This window comes from Scyliorhinus torazame, chromosome 4, assembly GCF_047496885.1.
Source record: "Scyliorhinus torazame isolate Kashiwa2021f chromosome 4, sScyTor2.1, whole genome shotgun sequence".
In the NCBI taxonomy this organism is placed as follows: Eukaryota; Metazoa; Chordata; class Chondrichthyes; order Carcharhiniformes; family Scyliorhinidae; genus Scyliorhinus; species Scyliorhinus torazame.
In genome coordinates, this window is record NC_092710.1 from 282,343,648 (window position 1) to 282,367,730 (window position 24,083).

The following is a 24,083-nucleotide window of genomic DNA, read 5'->3' on the forward strand; positions in this document are numbered from 1 at the left end:
CTCAGTTCAATTATAATTAGGGATGGACAACAAATCCCACATCCCATGAAAGAATGAATTAAAAAACATCCCTTTTTGTATTTTTCCGGCCAAATGCAGCAACAAGTCTTAAGAACTATTTTATTAGAAGATGGTGGCATACTGGCGAGATTAACATTGGAACGAGGAGCTGGAGTAGGCCATTCAGCCCCTCGGGCTGCTCTGTTTTTCAACCAGATCACAGCTGATCTTTTACTTCAAAGCCATTTTCCTGCATCTATCCCTAACCTTCGATTGTCGGCAGCAGCATTAATGTTGATGAAAAAAAACAACAACGAACATCTCATTCTACACCTTCCAGTTCAAATTGTGCTGATCAGTAGGAATCCAGGGTGGGAATGGGAAGAATTTCAACCTCAGCATAATAGTTATAGAAGGATTCTCCATTTCATGTTGGATCCTTTTTTGAAATTAGAGCCCCCCGGCATTTGGCTTGTCACGTGATATGCTCGTCAAGCAAATGATGCCACTAACAGGCAGCACAAACATCCAGCAGGAATTGCAATTTAAAGGGATCCTCCCTCCACGCAGGTTAGATACTGGCTTATCCACTTCTACTGCTGGTTAACTTCCGGGTGAATTTTTTGGGATCTATTTCCTGAGTTCCAGAATGAAATTCCAATTTCTTGAAATGACTTTGTTTTGGTGCTTGACTGCTTTTGTTCAGTTCACAAATAGTTCTTTACCGTCATGAATGGTCAGGTCGACATTGACAGGATATTTTCCATCTCTTGCATGTAATGTATTTGCTATAATGGGCTTCTCAAAACTGTATGCAGGGTTCTAATTGTGGATTATTTGGGATCTTGTATGTTCAAAATTACTGCCTTAACACTTGTATTATATGCGTCTAATTACAAAACCAAAGAATGTGTTTGCCTTTTTAATGATCATATCTATGTGCACTGCTCCCTTTATTGACTGATGTTTCAGGACATTAAAGTCCCTCTGATCCTTTGTTCAATTCATAATCTTCCAATTTTTAAATTCTTACTTTCAAACTATGTTAATTCACACCTTACCATGATGAGCCCCATCTGCCACCTATCTGACCATCCTGCCAGCCAATTTACCTTCTGCTGATATCTTTTACAATCATCGTCATTCCTAATTTGGTGTTACTGGCAAATTTCGATGTTATTCCCTTAATTCTCATTCCTGTATCATTTATCTCTGTTTAATATGCTATTCTTTCTTTTCTGTTTCAGGAGGTATTTTCGAGTCAGTGGAAAAAACCCCATCTGGGGCAGAGGAACTAGCCTTTAAGTTTGCTTTAAATACAATCAACAGAAATAGAACGCTGCTGCCAAACACAACGTTAACGTATGACATCCAAAGGATAAATATTTATGACAGTTTTGAAGCATCCAGAAAAGGTAATGTACTCCGCACAGTCTTCGCTGCATGAGATCCAAACGCTTTCTTTTTGCTTTCCCCAGAGCACCGGAGTAGTTAGTGAAGTTTTAGTCCGTCATTGTGTAAAAAGAAAACAAAACTCTCAGGCAAATTGTGAATCTGTAAGAGACAACGTAAAGCTAACTGTACCATACAAAAACTGCTTTATAATGTGGTAAAGTGAATGTGCTTCTTTTATCCCCCGAATAATTCCTGCTAGCACATCGGCTTTCTCTCCTCTCATTATTGACAGAATTATATATCTCCTCTTCAGCCTGTGATCAACTGTCTCTTGGGGTGGCAGCCATCTTTGGGCCTTCTCATAGTTCTTCAGCTAACGCAGTGCAGTCCATTTGCAATGCACTCGGGGTTCCCCACATACAGACCCGGTGGAAGCATCAAGTGTCAGACAACAGGGATTCTTTCTACGTCAACCTGTACCCAGACTTCTCCTCCCTCAGTCAAGCCATCCTGGATTTGGTACATTTCTTCAAATGGAAAACTGTCACCGTGGTGTATGACGACAGCACAGGTACGTGTGCTAATGGAAACTGTATACACAATGATGTGCTTGCTCTTAAGATGCTGCGTTTCTATTGGCAAAAAATATTAATTCATCTTTAGTAATCTTCAGAAAAGCATGTGAAGGGCAGCACGGTGGCGCAGTGGGTTCGCCCTGCTGCCTCACGACGCCGAGGTCCCAATTTCGATCCCGCCTCTGGGCCACTGTCCGTGTGGAGTTTGCACATTCTCCTCGTGTTTACGTGGGTTTCACCCCCACAACCCAAAGATTGCAGGTTAGGTGAATTGGCTACACTAAATTGCCCTTTTATTGGAAAAAATGAATTGGGCACTCTAAAATTCAAAAATAAAAGAAAAGCATATGAAGATCTGTGCTGCTTAAGTGACTGAACGGGTCATATTGAACTGGAGGTTTCAATGGAAGGGCAGTCAATCCTTTATTTTGAGAAATGACAAAATACATTGATTCGCTCTTCAGATATTTTTTATTGCTATTTGGTCCCTCTGCTGCAACACACGGTGGCTAAATGTAACCCCATGGAAGTCAGATCAGGAAGGATGCATAATGGCTGGCTGGATGAATGTCTTACAATTTTACACAATTGCACAGCCAGAATTACGCCCACTATCATTTTGGGGGGGGAATTTACACTTTTGAATCAAAATTTTGAATCAACATTTGAAAATCACTTATTATGGTAACACACAACGGCCTTGCTTGCTCACATGCTGCGAATAAGGATTGCACATTGAGGTAGTGGTGGGATGAGTTTTAAAATCATTTCAAAGACAAGTTTGTTGTACCTTGAAGCAGTTAGAGGACAAGATCCATTGGCTGCGTTGCGCCCAAAAGGCAATGTGGCGTGGCAGGTAGATGCCCGAAGATCTTTCCTCCGGGATCTACCCGACTCACCATGCCTTGTGAGATCTAATGTGATCTCGCAAGATACCGCAATATCACTTTCTGACAAATCTGCGCATTAAAGTGAGACACCTAGTCTCACTCTAATATGCATTCCCGAGAGCCCACCAAAGCATAGGATCTAACCACAAGTACCGGTCAGTGCTGGTCTCCATAACTGGGGACCAGACCCAACAGGACTCATGGGGCTGTCCCAGGGGAGTGTTTGCCCTCTGGGTATGGTGTCAACCTGGCACTGATAGTACCACATGGACACCCTGGCACTGTCTGCCTAGCACCCTGGTACCAGGCTAGCAGTGCTAAGCTGCCATCTTTTGCGTGATGGGGGTTCTGGCACGAGGGTGCCGCAGTGGGACTCAAGAGCCCCTTTATAGATGAGTTGGAGGGTTTGGGGATCGCGTCGGGGGCTCGAGATATCGGGACGTCGTCTGAAAGTGGCTTGCGGAGCTCCGCGGTGCAGAAAACGGGACGAAGTGAGGCTTCGGTCGGGCAGTCCCCACTGAGGCCCCCGATCTACCCAAATGGCCGTTTGATAGCGTGGTGTCTCTTGGCGCTCCCTGGGCAGGGAAACACCTGACTAATTGCACGCATTCTCATTCAGATAGATCGAGCCCAAAGTTTTGAAAATACAACCTGTTGTGTTTAAATGGCCTTGTTGACCGATGGCTTCTCTTGTTGCCATGAGTAACCAATAACAATGCCTCGTTTTGTGAGGGAATGTCCATTCTAACATCAGGGTAGATTTTCCCACCCGAATGGTGTTTGGGCAGATGGCTGCCCTACAGTCAGCTGGCCGGACCTTGACCACGTAGCGCTGGCAGACTGCATGTGGAGAACCAGTGCCTCAGGGTGGGCTGGCCGCTCCAGACGTTGCAATATTGGGCACTCCTGCTGACAGCTGGCAAGGGAAGAGAAAAAAGCTGGGGGGTGGGGCAGTGGTCTATTTTTAGGAGAGGCCCAGGCGCAGTACAGCAGTGGTCTTGGTTGCATTTTTCTGCAATCCGGCACAGGCATTGTCCAACTGATACAATCCTCAAATCACTTGCACTACCCTGACTCAAGTGGGTCTTTAACTGCCGAATTATCGATCCAAAGCCATTTGCATTTTGTAGCCTTCTGTCTCGTGCTCGTGAGATGATGGCTTTGCATCTTGCTGGTTCACTCTGTATTAAACCTTATGTGGCTCAGAAGCCCCACTTGGCCTGACAGTCTCTGTTGCATTTACTACAGAGGACAATAGTGGACTGAGAGCGTGCATGATTCACTGACCTCTGTTTTCTCTGGGCCCTTTCTTGGCCACCTGAACATTTTTGGCCCGGATCTTCAATGAAGCAGCAAACATTGTTGGATTGACACTCTGCTCGAATATTTCCGTGCCTCTATGCTGCTCTGCATTGTTTGTCTGATCTTCTGAGACCAGAAATGCAGAATACAGCACCCATCAGAGAAATGCATCGCAGCAATGTAGCGTCGGGCGGAAGGCAAGACATGGCTCTTTTTTACGGTACTGGCTGCAGCAAGGGAGGGTGAACATAACATAAGAACATAATTTAAGAACTAGGAGCAGGAGTTGGCCATCTGGCCCTTCGAGTCTGCTCTGCCATTCAATGAGATCATGGCTGATCTTTTCTGAACACCATAACCCTTTATTCCTTTATTCTGTAACTTGAAAACATTTAATGAAGGAGCCTCAACTGCTTCACTGGGCAAGGAATTCCATAGATTCACAACACTTTGGGTGAAGAAGCTCCTCCTAAACCCAGTCCTAAATCTACTTCCCCTTATTTTGAGACTATGCCCCCCTAGCTCTGCTTTTACCCGCCAGTGGAAACAACCTCCCCGCATCTATCCTATCTATTCCCTTCATAATTTTGTATGTTTCTTTAAGAACATCCGTCTAAATTCTAGTGAGTACAGTCCCAGTCTACTCAACCTCTCCTCATGATCCAACCCTCTCAACTCTGGGATTAACCTAGTGAATCTCCTCTGCACACCCTCCAATGCCAGTACGTCCTTTCCCAGGTAAGGAGACCAACACTGAACACAATACTCCAGGTGTGGCCTCATTAACACTTTATACAGTTGCAGCATAATCTCCCTAGTCTTAAACTCCATCCCTCTAGCAATGAAGGACAAAACTCAATTTGCCTTCTTAATCACCTGTTGCAACTGTAAACAAATTTTTTGTGACTCATGCACTAGGATACCCAGGTCCCTCTGTACAGCAGCATGTTTTAATATGTTATCATTTAAATAATAATCCCTTTTGCTGTTATTCCAACCAAAATGGATAACCTCACATTTGTCAACATTGTATTCCATCTGCCAGACCCTAGCCCATTCACTTAGCCTATCCAAATCCCTCTGCAGACTTCCAGTATCCTCTACACTTTTTGCTTTACCAGTATAAATTTTAGTATATGTATGATTGGGTCAGTGCTTGAAGAGTGAATAAATAGGGAGGGTAGGTGGGTGAGATGGTAGGTGGGTAGAGTGGTAGGTGGACAGGGTGTCAGGTGAGTAGGGTGGATGAGTAGATGGGTGAGTGGGTCAATGGGTCAGGGTAGTTGGGTCAGGTTGGGGATAGTCAGAAGATCAGTGGGAAGTCAGGGGATCAATTTTTCTGCTTAACATTTCCTGGGTAACTATTCAGGTAAATATTGTTTGGTAATACAGAACTTTAGTATTGCTGAAAAAAAAGGCATGCTGTTGAAGCTTTTGGTCTTGCATTCATCAAGACAGCTTTGCAAGAATACCAGAGGAATGAGAACAACAATTAATATTGCATGAAAAGAGAGGACTGATAGGTTGGCAAGTGGGCTCTGATTGGTTGAAGCATTGCCATGGAGAATGCACTAGGGAACAGGTAACTGCCAAGCTTTTGTTTAAGTTCAAACCAGGCAGATCAACTCTGGTCAAAGCATTGCCATGGAGAAATGAACAAAGGAATGGCTATCCTCCAATCTTTTGTTTTGTTAAAGAAATAGGCAAGGCGTGGACATATTCTTTCTGTCTGCAATGGACAGGGCCCTGTGTGTGAATATTTGTAGCTTCTAACATGTGTAAATGAGCCGCTTTGAATATCTTCAATTGGTTCTCTTCATCATTCTTCGCACAATCAGGATTGTTAAATAAATGCTGTCCAATCGCAAAATCACATCTAATGTTGGACCCCGATTTAAGTATTTTAAATACAGACTGGTTTGGTACAGTCAGCCTTTTGCCTGTTGCAAACAGTTGATAGAACGTGCAGTTTGATACAATCCACCAGTCGTTGGAATACCAGGCATCACGCTGTCAGCGAAATTCATATGCCACATTACATATTTGTGTGACTGCCAGAATATCTTTTTGGCTTGATGGCATCATCATGTTAGAGGCGAATACCACTTGTGTTGCTACTGCTTAGTAGCAACGTGAAACAGCTAGCTTCACCTGTTGCTACAATTTGTGAGACACTTTATCCTTACAGGGTAATCTGAGGTAGACTGGCCATTTTTCGGGTTTGAAAGTGACATCCTTAGGACCATTCATGATTTTGCATTATAGAAAGTGCAAAATGATCTGATCAGGATGGCCATTTTCCATGGATGACTTTGATTGGCTTTATTTCAGCAACCAGCTTGCAAGGTGAGCAAAACGCTTTCGCCATATTTTCGAGGTTGTCGATAAGGCCAATCTTATGGGATAAGGAACTGTACGAACCTCACTGTGTATATTACTACTGAAGATAGGTTTGTGGTCGACAGTAGTAGCAGATTTCTCAACAAGCACATCGAGGAAAGCGCTCTGTTGACTTCCCCATTTCAAAGGTAAATTTGAGTGCAGGTTGGAGCAGGATAATGGCTACCCTGAATAAGATCATTACTCTCAGTATATTGTGTAAACCCATGAATGGGCCTAAGGCTGCCACATTCGGACCTGAAAAATGGCCAGCTCAGATTACCCTGCAAGGGTAAGGTGTCTCAAAGAATTGAGCAATAGGTGAAGCCAGCCGTTGACACTATTACTGTGTGGTAGCAACATAGAATCATAGATCATAGAATTTACAGTGCTGAAGGAGGCCATTCAGCCCATCGGGTCTACACCAGCCCGTGGAAAGAGCACCCTATCTAAGCCTACACATCCACCCCATCCCCGTAACCCAGCAACTCCACCTAACTTTTAGACACCACGGGATAATTTAGCGTGACTAATCCACCTAACCTGCACATATTTGGACTATGGGAGGAAATCGGAGCACCCGGAGGAAACCCATTCAGACACGGGGAGAATGTACAAACTCCACACAGACTCCACTCCAGTCACACAAGGCTGGAATTGAATCCGTGTCCTTGGTGCTGTGAGGCAGCATTGCTAACCATCAGTTTGACTCGCAGTGTGGGTCACTGAAGCATGCTAGATGCCACATATATTTGCACCCAAGGCCCTGTCCTATTGTTGAGAGATGGAGCATGCCCATACATTCAACAAAACGTAAGTTTAGTGGATATGTATTCCCTGGTTCATTCCCTATGGCAAAACCTTCACCAATCTGAGTTTCCCTGCCTGGTTGGAATGTTTATAAAAGCCTGGCGATTAACTGTTCCCCAGTGCATTCTTCATGGCAGCACCTCTACTAATCAGAGTCCACTTGAAACCAATCAGCACTTACTTCTCATACAGTATAATTTGTGTTCCCATTATTATTGATAGTCTTGCGCATCTGTGCTGATGAATGCAAGACCAAAAGCTTTGACAGCATGTCTCTATTTTTTAGATAAGTATGTTAGAATCAGACACTTTGGACAGTTCAATCTCAGAGTAGGAGACTTTCAAGGGGATCCCAAGGAGCACCGGAATTGCACATCAGGGGCGAGATTCTCCGACCCCCTGCCGGGTCGGAGAATCGCCGGGGGCTGGCGTGAATCCCGCCCCCGCCGGTTGCCGAATTCTCCACCACCGGATATTTGGCGGGGGCGTGAATCGTGCCACGCCGGTTGGCGGGCCCCCCCCCCCCCGCGATTCTCCGGTCCGGATGTGCCGAAGTCCCGCCGCTAAAATGCCTGTCCCGTCGGCGTAGATTAAACCACCAACCATACCGGCGGGACAAGGCGGCGCAGGCGGGCTCCGGGGTCCTGGGGGGGGCGCGGGGCGATCTGGCCCCGGGGGGTGCCCCCACGGTGGCCTGGCCTGCGATCGGGGCCCACCGATCCGCGGGCGGGCCTGTGCCGCGGGGGCACTCTTTCCCTTCCGCCTTCGCCACGGTCTCCACCATGGCGGAGGCGGAAGAGACTCCCTCCACTGCGCATGCGCGGGAATGCCGTCAGCGGCTGCTGACGCTCCCGCACATGCGCCGCCCGGAGATGTCATTCCCACGCCAGCTGGTGGGGCACCAAAGGCCTCTTCCGCCAGCTGGCGGGGTGGAAATTCGTCCGGCGTGGGCCTAGCCCCTTAAGGTTGGGGCTCGGCCCCCAAAGATGCGGAGCATTCCGCACCTTTAGGGCGGCGCGATGCCCGACTGATTTGCGCCGTTTTGGGCGCCAGTCGGCGGACATCGCGCCGTTTCCGGAGAATTTCGCCCCAGATGTTCAAACTTCCCGCCAATTCCCATGGAGTTCAGCCTGTTGGGAATTCCATGTGTCTTGGTGGACAGCGTCGGTCATAGGATCTGGAGATCAGAAGGTTTGGCCTTCATTCCTGCTTGCCTCTTCCAATGAACCTCCAAGTAGTCAGCCTTCAGAGATCACAGCCATTGGCAACGCTCACCCAGTTGTTAGTGCTCTGGGCTGCCATCAAATGTCACTTGCAGTGTCCTTGCAGAAACTATATGGATGATCGGTTGATTGTGGCCACTTCACAGTACAGAATGTCTTTAGGTGTACAGCCATCATGCATCTGAGGAATGTGGCCGAGCCAACACATTGCCTTAGTCATTGACTTAGCAATTAGTTTATGCTGATGGGCTTAGCGTGCCTCTGGACCTCTGAGTTGGAGAACTTGTCCTGCCAAGAGAGGCTGAGGATATGTCTGAGACAGCAAAGGTGGAAACTGTTCAGCCTTTTCTCCTGTCTGGCGTATGTTGGCCAAGCCTCGCTCCTATAGATGACTGCATGGAGGACTCAGACTTGGAAATACGTATCCGTTTGGTGTTCCCATTCAGGTTGCTGTTGTTCCACTCGCTCTTACTCAGCTTGGACATAGCAGCAGCAGCTTTTGCAATGCAGACGTTGTTTTCAACATCAAGGCTGGGATTTTCCAGTCAAATCCCAGCCCAAATGACAGATTGCTAGTGATTTTACAGCCTGGATGCCTGAAGCCATCGATAGCCTCCAGCATCACATTGTCAATGGTGATAAATACTAAGGGAGATAGGGACATCCTGTGGCAGATAGCAGGTCATTCACCACCATTTTCAGGGTGCTATTACCTCGAATCTGGTTGTCTAGAGGGGCGTGATGCTCTAGCCTCATTACGCTCTGGCTCAAGCGAAACAAAGCCTGTGAATAGCGGGAGAGGCAGAAAACGAGAACCTTGGCTGGCGCCAAACAGTTTGCGATGCAACCGGCCCATTCCTGTAAGTGAAATCGGATCCTGGGACAACTGGGACAACTCCGCAGCGCTTCGGCCATTCCCATCTGAGAGCGGGACATGTCCTGCAGTTCCTCATCATGGTCAACCTGGTACTGGGTGACATCCCCCAGCGAATCGGACATTCTACCTAGACCCTCAGCCATGTGCATCGCCTTGGACACCTCACTAATGGTGCTGACGTCATTCGCCAGGCTCTCCACTGCGGTCGCTGCCGTTGCAGTGTTGGCCTTGGTGCCATGCATCTCCTGCGCCTGTAGCCTCTGGTACTCCTCCAAGCAGCTATGGATCTGCTGGAGTGATGCTGACATCTCCCTCTGAATGTCCAGGCCGCACCCTAACATCTCCATCAGCTCCGGGATGACCTCTTTCACAGGTCAGCATCATGCTGGGACCCAGCTGGGCCCTGGGATCCAGAAGATCTCCTCTGTTCTTGCCTCCACCTAATGTACATCAGCAGCAGTGTGGTACACACCAGATTGTGCCCCAGAAGCCTGACCACTAGCATGACTCACTGATGTGGGTGTATCTGCGCTGGTGGAGGGTGGCAATGACAGGTGTGATGTACGGTGGCATTCTCGGAACTCTCCCCTAGGTGGTCTCCTGGGAGGGTGCAGAAGGTGCCACCTGGGATGGGCTGATGCCTTCGGCTGGAGGACCTGCGGGAGAATGGACATGTGGTCAGTGGGAGGGATGGGTCAGTCAGTAATTCAATGATAACTGAAGTTTGACAGGCCCTCCAGTTGGGGCCCAGTGGTTCCTCAACTCTGTGGCTTCTGCCAGCCTCCGCGTTTGTGACCACCGTGTTCTTGGCCACACCGGTCACCTCCAGGGCCCGCTCCTTGAAAGTGGTGAGGATCCTGATATCTGGCACACCACCGCCAGTCTGGGATCTCTCCCGGCGATTGTGGGAGAGCGTTACCTGATGAGACACAGAGAAGGCATAATTAGCCACACACGTGGTTCACAGTGGTGGGGGATGGTATGCAGGCAAGGTTGGGGAGGTTGAAGGGGGGAGAGGGTGGAGGGAGGGTTGGTGTGGTTGAAGGGGGAGGGGGTGGATGCTCCCATGGGAGGGGGGTAATGTCTCAGAGAGGGGGTGGGGGGGCGTTGATGTCTACATACACGTGCTGCCCGGTGTAGGTCATTGACCATCTTCCTGCCCTGGAGGCCAGTCCTGCTGGTCACACTCCCTGAACTCACTGCCGCCGCCACATCATCCCAGGCAGCATTGACTGCCCTATGCCTGACCCTCCTGGACCCTGAGGGGAACAGGACATCCCTCCTGGCCTAAACAGTGTCTAGCAGCCACTCCAAGTCTGCGTTCCCGAATCTTGAATCTAGGCGCCACTGTTGCAAGATGGCTGGGGTTGGCTGAGCAAGTGCAGTTCAAGTGCTGCTCGACCTTGTTAGCGACGGACTGGCGAATCAGCTGGTGAGCCTGCATTTGCGGCAAGAGGACTGTGGGGCCTCGTTAAGTGGACTAATTAACGTTGAATAGCTGGCCTCGCTGGGTAGAGCACCAGGTATCTCGCAGCAATTCTCGCTTGCTGTAACACCTCAAAATCTTTTCGGAGAATTGAGCCTGAGGTCTCATTCCTAAATATATTTATGTACACTGAGACGATACATCAAAAGTTTGGATCAGTTAATAATTCTGGTAACTGTTTATGTATTAACTCCACTGTTGTACTGTGCGAAACAATATTAATTCAGCAAGGAAATATAATACAGCCTAATGAAACAGGTCCAGCTGGTTTGACTAGCCAGCCTGTTCAGATGAGTGATGTTTAAATTAAAAGCTTTCCACTGCAAACAATTACACGTCCTTGTGATTTTGGTGATGTTATTGTTCCCTGGAATATGATCTGAAACTGAGAAAAATCTTTCTGCTAAACAGCTTATGTTTATTAAATCATTAAATTTTATTGTTGTTGGACGGCATGCTGTGGACAATTAGGTTTTAATTTACTCTTGTGTGATGGATTCGATCAAGGAAAATATTTGTTTGGTACTGGATTTTGTTTTGAAATCAAGTTTCTTTGAGGTTTATGGATGTATATATTTGAACTTCAGGTCTGTATGAGAATAGACCATTTAGCCCGTCAAGACCATTCTGTCCCTTGACCATAGAAATGATTGTTGTGCTAAGAATTGTGGATAAAACTGAGATTGAACAGGAGATAGACAGGCTCGCAGAATGGGCTGACAAGGTGTGCTGGAACAGTGGCCTGGGGGGTGCACATCCATAGAGCTTTGAAGTTGTCAGGGAATGGAACAAAGAAAGAGCAAAGAACAATACAGCACAGGAATAGGCCCTTCAGCCCTCCAAGCCTGCGCCAATCACATGTCATATCTGGACCCACTGCCTGTATCCTTCTATACGCCGTCTGTTCATGTGTCTGTCTAGATAAGTCTTAAAGGTTGCTGACGTATCTGCCGAGTAACAAATACTGAGAGAGTGAATGGGATCTTGGGTTTCATAAATAGAGACATTGAGCTGGATTATTCTGCTCCGCCCACCACAAGATCGCTACGGGCGGGATGCGGACCATGTAAAGGTCCATTGACCTTGGCTGGGAATTCCTGGTCACCTGACGGGTGGGGCTGGAGAATTCCGCCCATTAAGTGCAAAATCAGGGAATTTATGCTGAATCACCACACTTCAGGAAAGATGTCAAAATTCTTGAGAAGGTGTAGTAAAGATTTGCCAGAATAGTTCCAGGGATGGGTTTTTTTAGTTACAAGGTTAGGTTGGAAAGGCCGGGGTTGTTCCCCTTGGAGCAAAGGATGTTGAGAGGGGCTTTGATCGAGGTGCACAGGATTCTGACAGGCTTAAATAAGGTAGACAATGAGAAACTGTCCCCATTAACCAAGGGACACAGATCTAACATTTTGAGCAAAAGATGCAGGGGGAAATGTGATGAAGAATATTTATATGCAGTAAGTGGTAATGATTTGGAATCCGCTGCTCAAGAGGCTGGTGGAAGCAGAAACAATCAATGAGTTTGAAAGGAAATTGGATGGACACTTGAAGGAGGTAAAGTTGCAGGGCTACAGGAATTGAGCAGGGGAATGGGATTGACTGGATTTCTCAACGTGGAGCCGGCATTGTCTCAATGAGAGGTGCTGGAAATTACTCAGTGTGCAGAATCTTCTGCCCTCTCTGGTGGCATGTTTGGAGGTTAGGAGGGAATTTAATCAGCAGGAGGGTGTCAAGTGAGCACCTCGCTGCCTTCCCAACCCCACCCCAATTAAGTCCAGGATGATCAGGCCTGTAGTCAAACAACCCAACCTGTCACCAATTTAGGCCCTTAAGTAGGCAATTAATGACAATATAAAGGCGTCATTGTTCTGCCGTTGGTATTGATCCAACTGCGGGCAGGCCTGTCGCCATGCAGCATGCACCTTTGGCGGGACTGGAAGAGCTGGGAGGGGTGTGAAAATCCAGCCCTTTGTGTGGGGGCGATTCTCCAAAATGGAGACAAAGTGTTCGTGCTGTCGTAAATGCCAGCGCCAGCCTGCGCATGCGCAGTTGGGCCGCACCAACCTATGCATGCGTGGGGGACTTCTTCAGCGCGCCGGCCCCAACACAACATGGCGTGGGGATTCAGGGGCCGGCCGCGCAACAAAGTAGGCTGGGGGGGAAGAGGCCGGGCTGCCGATCGGTGGGCCCCGATCGCGGGCCAGACTCCATTGGAGCACCCCCCCCCCGGTGAATGATCACTTTTCCCCGCCCCACAGGCCACCCCTCGACCCTTCGCGCAGAGTTCTTGCCGAAGGCGACCAGAGGTGAACGGCGCCGGCGGGACTCTGTCATATCCGCGCGGCCGCGCGGTCCATCCGGGCCGGAGAATCGATGGCCCCGCCGATTCCAGCGGTCCGCGGCCTGCGCCACGTCAAACCCGCTGGCGCAAATGGTGCCGATTCTCCGCACCTCGGAGAATCGCCCGCCGGTGTTGGGTGTCGTGACGTGGTTGTGCTGATTCTCTGGCCCGGCGCGGGGCTCGGAGAATCGCCCCCTATATGTTCCACTGCCCTAATTTTCAGATTGAACAAAGGGAAAATGAGCTCAGATTTAGGTACATATTCATTTTTCAGGTGCCTGCATATATCATTCATCATTAAGTGTAGTGGTGGGCTCCAATTATAGAACCCGATTATGTTGTCATGTTGTGTTTCACCTGTAATTTCAATTTCTGGTAATCCTGTTTCCAGATAAAAATTTCAGTATAATGTATGTTTTGCACTGTATGTTTCACTGGATCTATGATCTGCAATGTCAGATGGAGCCAGAATGAGTCCTGAATCCACGTGCGATGGACGGCAATATAAATGAAACATTAAATTTACTGTCGAGATTGTAAAATGTTCAGACAGAAAAATGGATTCGGCAGACTGAGGCACTCATAGCGCCAGTCCACAGGGATCTTATCATTAGGCTAGCTTAAGGGGTTTGTAAAGGGTATTTCGTTTATATGGATTTGTTTATTTTGTATTTTATAAAATGAAAACTTTAATAAAAATATTTTCCAAAAAAAATCATTAGTTCAGCTTGCAATATTTGTTCCAGGCATTAAACGAGCACAATTTTATAGAACTGCAAAGCCCTTTCATAAAGAAAGGATTGGGCTATGTCTACCCAATAAAGTCCAGCTGATTGCAGTATTCCACAGAAGTAGATTAAGAACTTATTATTATAATCTCATGAACAAGATGGCGCAGTGGTTAGCACTGCTGCCACATGGTGCTGAGGACTCGGGTTCGATACCCGCCCCGGGTCACTGTGGAGTTTGCACATTCTCCCCGTGTCTGCGTGGGTTTCACCCCCACAACCCAAAGATGTGCAGAGTAGGTGGATTGGCCATGCTAAATTGCCCCTGAATTGGAAAAAAATAATTGGGTACCCTAAATTTAAAAAAAATAATCAAAGTACTTCAGTGTATGCTGATATTGTACAGGAGACATGCAGTTATGGAAGGAAATATTGGTGTTGATACAGTCAGGACATAAAAAGGAGTCCTTTTGTGAGTGAAAATAGGCATTGTTTGGGCCAGGAAAGGGCTATTGCCTCTGGTGGACAAAAAGATTCTGTGGAGCATCTCAAAGATGGTCAATATTTTCCTGAATTATGGCAATCCAAAGGCTCTTCTTTGTATTGGGAAAGCCACCTGTCCAATTGCAACATTTAAATTAATATTGCTTCCATTTTGAAAATATAATTTATGTCTTTTGCCTTGTGTCGGAGATGACTGAGCAACAATTAGCAGTTATTACACAATAACTCATGAGTCAGTTTAATTCTGTTCACATGGACAAAGTCTTATTTTGTAAAAATTGCTAGCAGACAAATTGAAACAGTCAAGCAAAATTTAATCACTGGAAATGAAAATGGCCTAATTTAAAATTTACCTCCGTGGTCCCTCAGTAAGAAGTGAAGTTTGCATCTCATCTTTCCTTCACAGAACAAGTAATGACCTATTTCTTATATATCCTTATTTAATTAAAGTGTATTTTATCTGTCTCGCAATGTGCTTGTGGTGATAGCTGCAGCGATTCAAAAGGATAGAGCGAAGAGTGAGGAATTTGTGATGTCCTAATGAATTTCTAAGCAGACAATTTAAAGAATAGGGGTGTGCGTATTGGAACCTGACAGGATTATGTAGTCGGACTGAAGTAACATTTTGACAACGTGTTTCCCCACTCCAGTATTTAAAATAACTGACAGCATTTTGAGTTGAGAATTATGAGCTCCATAATGCTGGTGAAAGAATCCTAAAAGGCTTATAGCGATTTCATCTGTTTGATGGCAAGTAGTTATCAAGATAGCGACTGGGACTTACATATCTGGGTCTCCAGCAGTAGTAAAGAAGCTACTAGTGTATGCTATGAATTGCCAGAAATCATTTTTATTTGAGGTCAGGAACTGCCCAGGAACTGAATCTTTAGTCATACAACAGGATAAATTTCTTTCCCCATTGCGGTTGATCTTTTATGGATGGGAGGAAGATAAGAGCAACCTCGATATGTGTTACTCATCCAACTTTTGTTACTGGAGCCTCAGTCCTGAATTTTCACAAAGATGGAAGGGCTCTGCACCTCAGCCAAAATGGAAGCAGAGCCCCAGTTCTGGAAGTTCCACCCCTGAACCCACCATCCAACATTTTTCTGTGGCGGGTTGAGGATCAAATTATCCTTTGCACATCCATGGTTCACAGAGGCAGCTACGCATGTAACAGTGTAGCTGGCCTCAAAGAGAAGCAGTTGTCATTATTGTAATGTCCAAATTCGGAACTGTGTACTTTAGACCTTTGCGGAAAAGGTCTAAAGCTGCTCGGGTTATTTGGAGAGGTCCAAGAACCTCTCCTTTTGTGAGAAGTCAGATGTCCTTTGTGAGAGGTCAGATGCCCTTTTGAAGAGGTCAGGTACCTCACTGGGATTGTTAATAGTAAACATGAATGTGTATAAAAAGTGAATAAGTATGCTGGGGTCTTACAGCACAGTCAAGCTGTCAAGCCATTTAAATCACAGGCCCTTTAATTTTTTCAAAAAATAATAAGCTGCAGTTGAAAAAAACTGGTGCTTATCATTTCACTGTTTGTTGATATAAACCTGAGGGTTATCATCATAGTATTAATGATGCTTGACTGCTTCCACAATCTATCATTATCACAGTGGGGGTGGAGGTCTATAAATTCACAGTTTGATTAACAAGTTGTCAAGAGATTGATATACTTTGATGTGGGTCTATGAAAATAAATGTTTGTTTCGTAAGGGTCGCTGGGTCTTAAGGGGATGGTGCTCCCAGTCAGAAGGGGACTTTTGTTGGAGATGCCATCCTTCACCCCACATTTCCTACCCAAGATCCAACTCTGTTCAATTATGGGACCCCAACACCACCCCCCCCCCACACTCCCCCACTGAGCGGCCACTCACCCGCCAGTCTCAAAATTGTGGCTTGGCGCGAAAAGATCCTGAAATAACCATTAAGGGCCTTAACTGCGGCAAGTCGAGCTTCCCTTTGAAAGCCCTTCCTGCCCCACTGTAAAATTGCTACCAGGTCAGGGTGGGTGGTATCCTGGAGGGAATCCCCTCCAAGAAATTTCATGTTGGGATGGGTGATCCAATTCCTGTTGGCACCAGCCTCCCTGCAATGAACTTTCTCCCGAGTTCTGTTTGCAGAGTTGGGAATTTTCCTGATTCTGCCCTCCTGACATGGGAGCAATAATTTAGCCCTCAATCTTTTGTTTTGAAGGAATATGAGTGTTTAGACAATTATAGGGAATTTTCCTTTTTTTCTTCTGAGCAAATTTAAACTGTCATGGATATTTTTCGTGGCGATTATCTGTTTCTAAATTTGAATATTAAATTAGTTATCTTTAAAAAAAATAAATTTAGAGTACCCAATTCATTTTTTACAATTAAGGGTCAATTTAGTGTGGCCAATCCACCTACCCTGCACATCTTTGGGTTGTGGGGGCGAAACCCACCCAAACACGTGGAGAATGTGCAAACTCCACACTCCCAGAGCCGGGATTGAACCTGGGACCTCGGCGCTGTGAGACAGGAGTGCTAACCACTGCGTTACCGTGCTGCGCACGAATATTAAATTATTTATAAAGTTGCCAAAAGGATATAGAAGACACCCATACTCTCCACCAGTTCACGGAAGCATTCATTCTATGCTTTAGTTTTGGCTAGTAATCTTCTCCCTCTCCCCCATCCACTTCCTCTTGAGTAGCACCTCTTTGGTGCTCAGTTCGTACTGGCAGTCTTCAACACCCATCTCTCTGTAGATCTTGCTGGTATTCGTACAGTTTGTTCACCTGACCATTTACAACTTCAATGCTGTATTTGATACTACAATGAGCTTCCAACTACATATCTGCTCTATCGCTAAGTTCTTCCTCTTCCCCCTGCTCCACCCTACCACAGCTCGCTCACGCATTTGTTGCCTCAAACCTGTCTAATCAAATTCCCTCCTATATGTCCTCCAATCTCCCACCTCATATAAAACTAAGATTACCTCAAATTCTGCTGCCTGGACCCTAACTCACAGCAATCCACCCCCATGTAGTTCCATCACCCCTGTGCTTGTGGACCTACATTGCTGGTTTAGCACAGCCCCTACTGGGGCTGGTTTAGTACAGGGCTAAATAGTTGGCTTTTAAAGCAGACCAAGGCAGGCCAGCAGCGCGGGTTCAATTCCCGTACCAACCTCCCCGAACAGGCGCCAGAATGTGGCAACTAGGGGCTTTTCACAGTAACTTCATTTGAAGCCTACTTGTGACAATAAGCGATTTTCATTTCATTTTCATTTTGCATTTCACATTGCCTTCTGATCCGTCAATACCTCAATTTCAAAGTTCTCATCCTCATTTTCAAATCCCTCCATGACTTTACCCCGCCCTATCGTTGCAATCTTCTCCCGCCGCACAACCCTCCAAGATCTCTGCACGCTTCCAATTCTGGTTTACAAAGAACAAAGAAAAGTACAGCACAGGAACAGGAACAGGCCCTTTGGCCCTCCAAGCCTGTGCCGATCATGATGCCCTAACTAAAAACAAAACCTTCTTCCCTTACTCGGTCCGTATCCCTCTATTTCCTCCCTGTTCATGGATCCATCCAGGTGCCTCTTAAATGTTGCCAATGTGACTGCTTCCACCACATCTCTGGCAGCACATTCCAGGCACCCACCACTCTCTGTGTGAAAACCCTACCCCGCACATGTCCCTTAAACTTTCCCCCTCTCATCTTAAACCTGTACCTCCTTAAAATTGACACTTCCACCCTTGGAAAAAGCCTCTGACTATCCACCCTGTCTTTGTCTCTCATAATTATGTGGGCCTCTATCAGGTTTCCCCTCAGCCCCTGTCTTTCCAATGAAAGCAATCCTAGTTTATTCAACCTCTTCTCATAGCCAACACCCTCAAGACCAGGCAACATCCTGGTGAACCTTCTTTGCACTCTCTCTAAAGCATCCACGACCTTCTGATAATGTGGTGACCAGAATTGCATGCAATACTCCAAATGTGGTCTAACCGAGGTTTTTACAGTTGCAACATGATTTCCCAACTCCTGTAATCAATGCTGTGGCTGATGAAGGCAAGCATGTCTTTTTTGTGCATCCCTAATTTTATTTCTCCAACATTGTTGGCCATGTCTTCAGATATCTAGGCCCAAAGCCTTGGAATTTCCTCAGCAAAACTCTCAGGCACTCTTGCTCTCCCTTGTATTTTAAGATGCTTCTTCAAACCTACCTCTTTGATCAATATTCTGGTTACCTGTTATAATAGCTCCTCGTGTGTCTCAGTCTTGAATGAGTACTTGTGAAGTGTTTTGCGACATTTTGTTTTGGTAAAGGTGCTATGTACATTTATCGGTGCACATGGCGTTTGACCACAAAGCGCTTAATCCAGCACTCAATGCCCACATACATTCTAATCAGTGGTTAGTGAATGGCAATCAGGAGAATGTGACGTTTTTTTCCTGCTCCTAAGCTGTGAGTATTGAAGCCCATTGCAGTGTCTTGCTGAAACAACTGGTAGCCAAAGCTAGGGACCTTCTGAGTTTGCATTATTCAGCTACCCACTGAATGAGCTGGCTGAGAGTTTGGGGCGGATAGATAACCAAGAGATACATGAGGTATATTCTGCTGTATTGCTAACGCAACTTTGCAAATGCATGAAAGGTTTCCAAAGTGGCTACTCTCCCTCCCTTCCCTCCTGCCCTGAGTCAAAATATGTTTTTATACCATTGTCTCACTCAATACAATGAGTAACATTCTATCTAAGTTAACCAATGTATCCTGAGACAGTCGTGAAATAAAATCTTTTGGCTCTGACAGGAATTCCCTCAGGAAACCGATCAGTCCTTACAGGAGAAAACATGAGTGGAACTATATTTGTTCTGTAAACTGACATAATTCACCCTGTGATTATGGCTCATTAAATGATTCAATGAAACTCTTTTGTCTTTATAATTATAGCCTTAAGGCTACTGCCACATAAGGCAAAATAACACTGCAGTTTATCCGTTAACTGTATCCCAACATTTCAGACTTGAAAGTTGATTGCTCATTCCGAGTGCAACCCCGACCCCAGCCCGTCTGCCCCACTGACCACCCATTATTCTCACTGTCCATGGAGGCCTCTGGCTGCGCTGTTGAAGCTGATTGCTAATTAGGAATTAGCAATCATAGTTAAGTGAGCACTTCACAGCTCCCAAGTGGGCCCCCGTGGGTAGGCGTACCAAATAGCATGTGAAGGTTATTGGCAAGCATCTCAATCAGACCGTGATGCCTGGACACTGCGGGAGGCAACACCACCAACGCAGCAGGGCAAAATCTGAACACCCAAGGGCTGGGCTCCAGCACCGAGGACATCTTCACGATGAGAGGGTGGGTGGTCCAGCACCCGGTCCAGGTAATGTTACCTGCGGCACAGGGTCTGGGGTCCAGTGAGCAGGGCCCCTACTGTGTGCCACCGGGGCTGTGTGGGCAGGGCATACCAGGGCTGGAGGGAAGGAGCAATAGGGGGACTGGAGGGGCCCAGGGTAGAAGACACCAAATGGTTGTCAATCTCACACCCTTGCCAATTCCTTACAGATATTACACGATATGGATGATATCTTGGACCATAGAGAAGCTGCCCTCGCAGTGCTGTTGGCAGGCCAAGCATCCAGATGCCAGAGAATGCGGCAGCAGCAGCATCAAAAGAGAATTGAGGCAGCAGTCCATATGCAGGACGCCACCCCACACCCTGAGGACCCGGCCGAACAACAGGCCAGGAAGGGACCCAGAGATGGGGCCGTTGGCGGTCCAAGGTGTACAGCCATTGCTTGTCTTTCGAACAGTGGCGGACAGCGTGTGTCGCAGGAGGCTCCGTCTCAACAAGGGGAAGTGTCCACACAAACTTGGCACCACGTGGAGAAGGAGGATAACCACTCCCACGGCCATCAAGGTCACCACAGCCTTGAACTTCTATGCCTCAGGATCGTTCCGGGGCTGGAGCAGGGACTTGTGTGGCATCTCACAAGTTACAGCTCACAAACGCATCCCTGAAGTTATGGGTGCCCTGTTTATCTGGGCAGTGGACAATATAAACTTTGACATGGACCAGGTCCAACAGGATGCCCGTGCAGCAGCATTCACCACCATCGCCAGGATGCCCCAGGTCCAGGGGGTCATGGGTGGCATGCATTTTGCTTTGCACTCATTGGGCCATCAGGGAGTGCCCTACATCAACAGGAAGGGGTTCCACTCCCTGAACTTGCAGCTTGCATGACAGCTACATCCTGGGGCAGTCGGACATCCCCAGCCTCTTCAATCATTCCAGTATAACCATTTGGCTCTTGGGGGGGATAAGGGGACCTGCTGAGGACCTGGCAAATTATGCCAGTCGGAAGGCCAGTGACCGATGCGAAAACCCGATGTAACAAGGCCTATGCGGCCACCTGGGGCCTCATTTAGTGGACCAATTAATGTCTTGTAGCGATGACGGCCTCGTCGGGCCGAGCGTCGGGAAGCTTGCGACAAGTCCCACTCGCTACCACACTTGGAAACGTTTTGGTTAAATCGCACCCTAAATAATTCTTATTTTTCACCCAATCCGATGGGGTGTGGTTTAAAGATCATCATGGATAGGGCAGAATAGTGACGCAGCGGTTAGCATTGCTGCCTCACGGCGCTGAGGTCCTAGGTCCAATCCCGGTTCTGTGTCATAGTCCATGTGGAGTTTGCACATTCCCCCCGTGTTTCCATGGGTTTTGCCCCCGCAACTCCACAGGGTAGGTGGATTAGCCACACTAAATTTCCCCTTAATTGGAAAAAACGAATTGGGTACTCTAAATTTATTTTAGGAAATAGAGCAGCAGCATTGATCATATTCATTCCAGTTTTTTAAAAATTCATTTTTATTGAGAAAACAGGGTGAAAGGCTAGGGCATTGCATGGCTGGGGATCAATAACTAATATACTGTGCTGAAGGGAGAGAGAGCACAAACATTAAATAGAAAGATACTGGAGGATTGAGTAGTACACTGGGTCTTAACTCTATATTGTCACCTCTCAGGCCCAGGTTTTAATCAATTCAGGGCAACCTCAATCCAGCTTTGAATGCAGGGATTCCACAGCATAAAACACTATTAGGGTCAGCACAAATTAATAGTCAAATGCTCAATCTTGTTCAGGTAGACCGTTAGGGTGTTTGATATAGGAATGTTTTTAAAAATCATAATGATCCAGCAAAGAGCGGGTTCCCTGAATTTGGGGTTAAGGTGCCTGTTGGGAGCTTCACTCTACCTGCTGGAATATATCTGACACGCAAGTGCTTGATTTTGACACTGAATGTGAAAACTGGTAGAGGGTTCCATTTTCTTATGCCGAGATTCCGCCACTTCAACAGCGCTAAAACTAAGCAAAACTAACTAAATGTTTTTATAAAAACCACATTATGATAGGAAGAGCCTCGAGTTGAATTGTAAATGTATTATTTGCACTGCAGAATGAATTAAGTGCAGTTTTTATGCATCATTCATTGCCACGGCAATAGTCATTAAAAGTTAATGTATTTCAGTAGACATGTCAGTCAGTGGAAGGTGATGCAGTTCAGCAAGTGGCCTTTGACACATGCGGGATATGAAAGTGTGCACTGGCATATGGGAGGTTTAATTGCAGCATTGGCATACATGTCACACATGGGCACAGAGCGATACATCAGTTATCCTTAAAAGAAGATTCATCTGCTTCATTGTATTTTTGTGTAATGTGCAGCGAGGTGAGTAAATGGCAATTAATTTTCTGACTGTGACAGGGTAAATTTCCCTCACAAGGTCGGTCATCTTATGTTGTGTTTGCATTTCTTTTCATCTTCTCAAGGTCTGATTCGGCTACAAGAGCTCATTAAAGCTCCATCTCGGTACAGTATCCGCTTAAAGATTCGTCAGCTTCCAGCAGACACAAAGGATTCCAAGCCTTTGCTGAAAGAAATGAAAAGGAACAAGGAATTCCACGTAATATTTGACTGTGGTCATGAGATGGCAGCAGGCATCTTGAAACAGGTGACTATTTCTGAGGACATAGCAACATTGTGTATTCCAATCAAATGTAGTGACTACAATGTTTATTTGGGTAACACACATTAAGTGGAAACTATTTTAAGTAAACAATTGCACAAGCTATTTTCTCTTTCACATTGACTCTAAAGAATGTGTTGGGGGTGCGGATATTCTCTTTAGGAACTGATAAATTTGTTTGTTTTCTTCAGAAAAATAACATGGTGTCGCAAATGAGTGCATGTTTCCGAGAGCTTAAAATGCAGACTGTTGACAAAATATGCACGTGCTTACCCATTATTTTTCCATCGGCAAAATCTTAGAAGCTTGCTGCTTACGACAAACGTTGCAGTTGATGGTGAAGTTTCAACCTCTACTACAGATTCCAGTCAGATAACTTTGTCTATAATTTTTCAATATTAATCTGAGAAATTGAGCAGGTCTTCAACAAAAAGGAAAATCACCTTTTCGATGGATTGTATCCAGCTGAATTCTTTTGCACACATAAAGGACAAGGCCCCTTGGAAGCATTTCAGTTAGTTTTAGGTGAAATAATGCTGGTTGGAAGACAGGCTGATCGGGGGAAGAGGAGAGTGGTGATGGTGGCATTTGTTTGTTGTGCTCACCATTGTGTGTTTCTTTCTCTTAACCCTGAAGCTCACAGTACACAAGCAAAGGACGAGATTCTCTGGCCTCCCTGTGGCATGTTTCACACGGCGGGAGGTGGCTCATCGCTAGCCAGTGGTGGGATCTTCTGGTCCCTATGCTGTCAATGGGATTTCTCATTGAATCCACCCCATGCACCATCAGCGGGACCGGAAGATTCTGCCGGCATGTACAGCCAGATATATCGTCCAAACACTTTGATACCTTAAAAATATTTACATTAACTTTAGACTTCCTCTGATAAAGGAAGATATTGTCTCGAAATGCCTTGGGGCTATTACTGATTGACCAGAATTAATTTTCTGGCAGTAAAACAGACAAATATAATCCCAAATGCGAGCATAAACAAAAGTTCCATCATTCTGCCGACAAGCAGCTTCAAGGAATTCCTGATCTTTGTTCATTGCAGGGAAGCACTGATTTAATTATATCCATCCTACCCTAATAATCTCCTTTAGGGTTCGATAGATATTTAATTTTGTTTTATCCGCTGAAGAAATTAGCACAACCATTGCATTTTCAAATGATTTAGCCATTTTATTTTATTCCAAAAGAGATGTGACTATACTGACAAGATAAGGTGGTGGTGAGCTGCCTTCTTGAACCACTGCAGTCCATCTGGCATAGGACACTCTCAATGCTGTGGGGGAAGGAGTTCCAGGATTTTAACCCAGTGACAAGAAGGAATGGTGATATATTTCCAAGTCATGATAGTGAGTGGCTTGGAAGGGAATTTCCAGTTGGTGATGCTCCCATGCATCTCCTGCTCTTGCCCCTCTAGGTGGTAAAGGCCGCAGGTTTGAAAGATACTATTGAAAGAAGTTTGATGAGTTGCTCCAGTGCATCATGCAAATGGTACCTACTGCTGCCACCGTGCGTTGGTGTTAGAGGGAATGAATGTTTAAGGAAGTGGATG

General features: G+C 46.3%; 1 protein-coding gene across 7 annotated transcripts in view; it reads left to right on the top strand.

The window, feature by feature from the left end:
• The window catches only part of LOC140410977 (glutamate receptor ionotropic, kainate 2), a 682,991-nt gene that overhangs the window by 278,154 nt on the left and 380,754 nt on the right, over positions 1-24,083 (top strand). For 6 of the 7 annotated variants that reach the window (XM_072499848.1, XM_072499850.1, XM_072499849.1 and 3 more), the window contains exons 3-5: positions 1,248-1,415; positions 1,688-1,966; positions 22,326-22,507. In XM_072499848.1, the coding sequence (XP_072355949.1) occupies positions 1,248-1,415; positions 1,688-1,966; positions 22,326-22,507 (629 nt within the window). The remainder of the gene's footprint in view (positions 1-1,247; positions 1,416-1,687; positions 1,967-22,325; positions 22,508-24,083) is intronic. The other variant, XM_072499852.1, reaches the window with a different exon arrangement.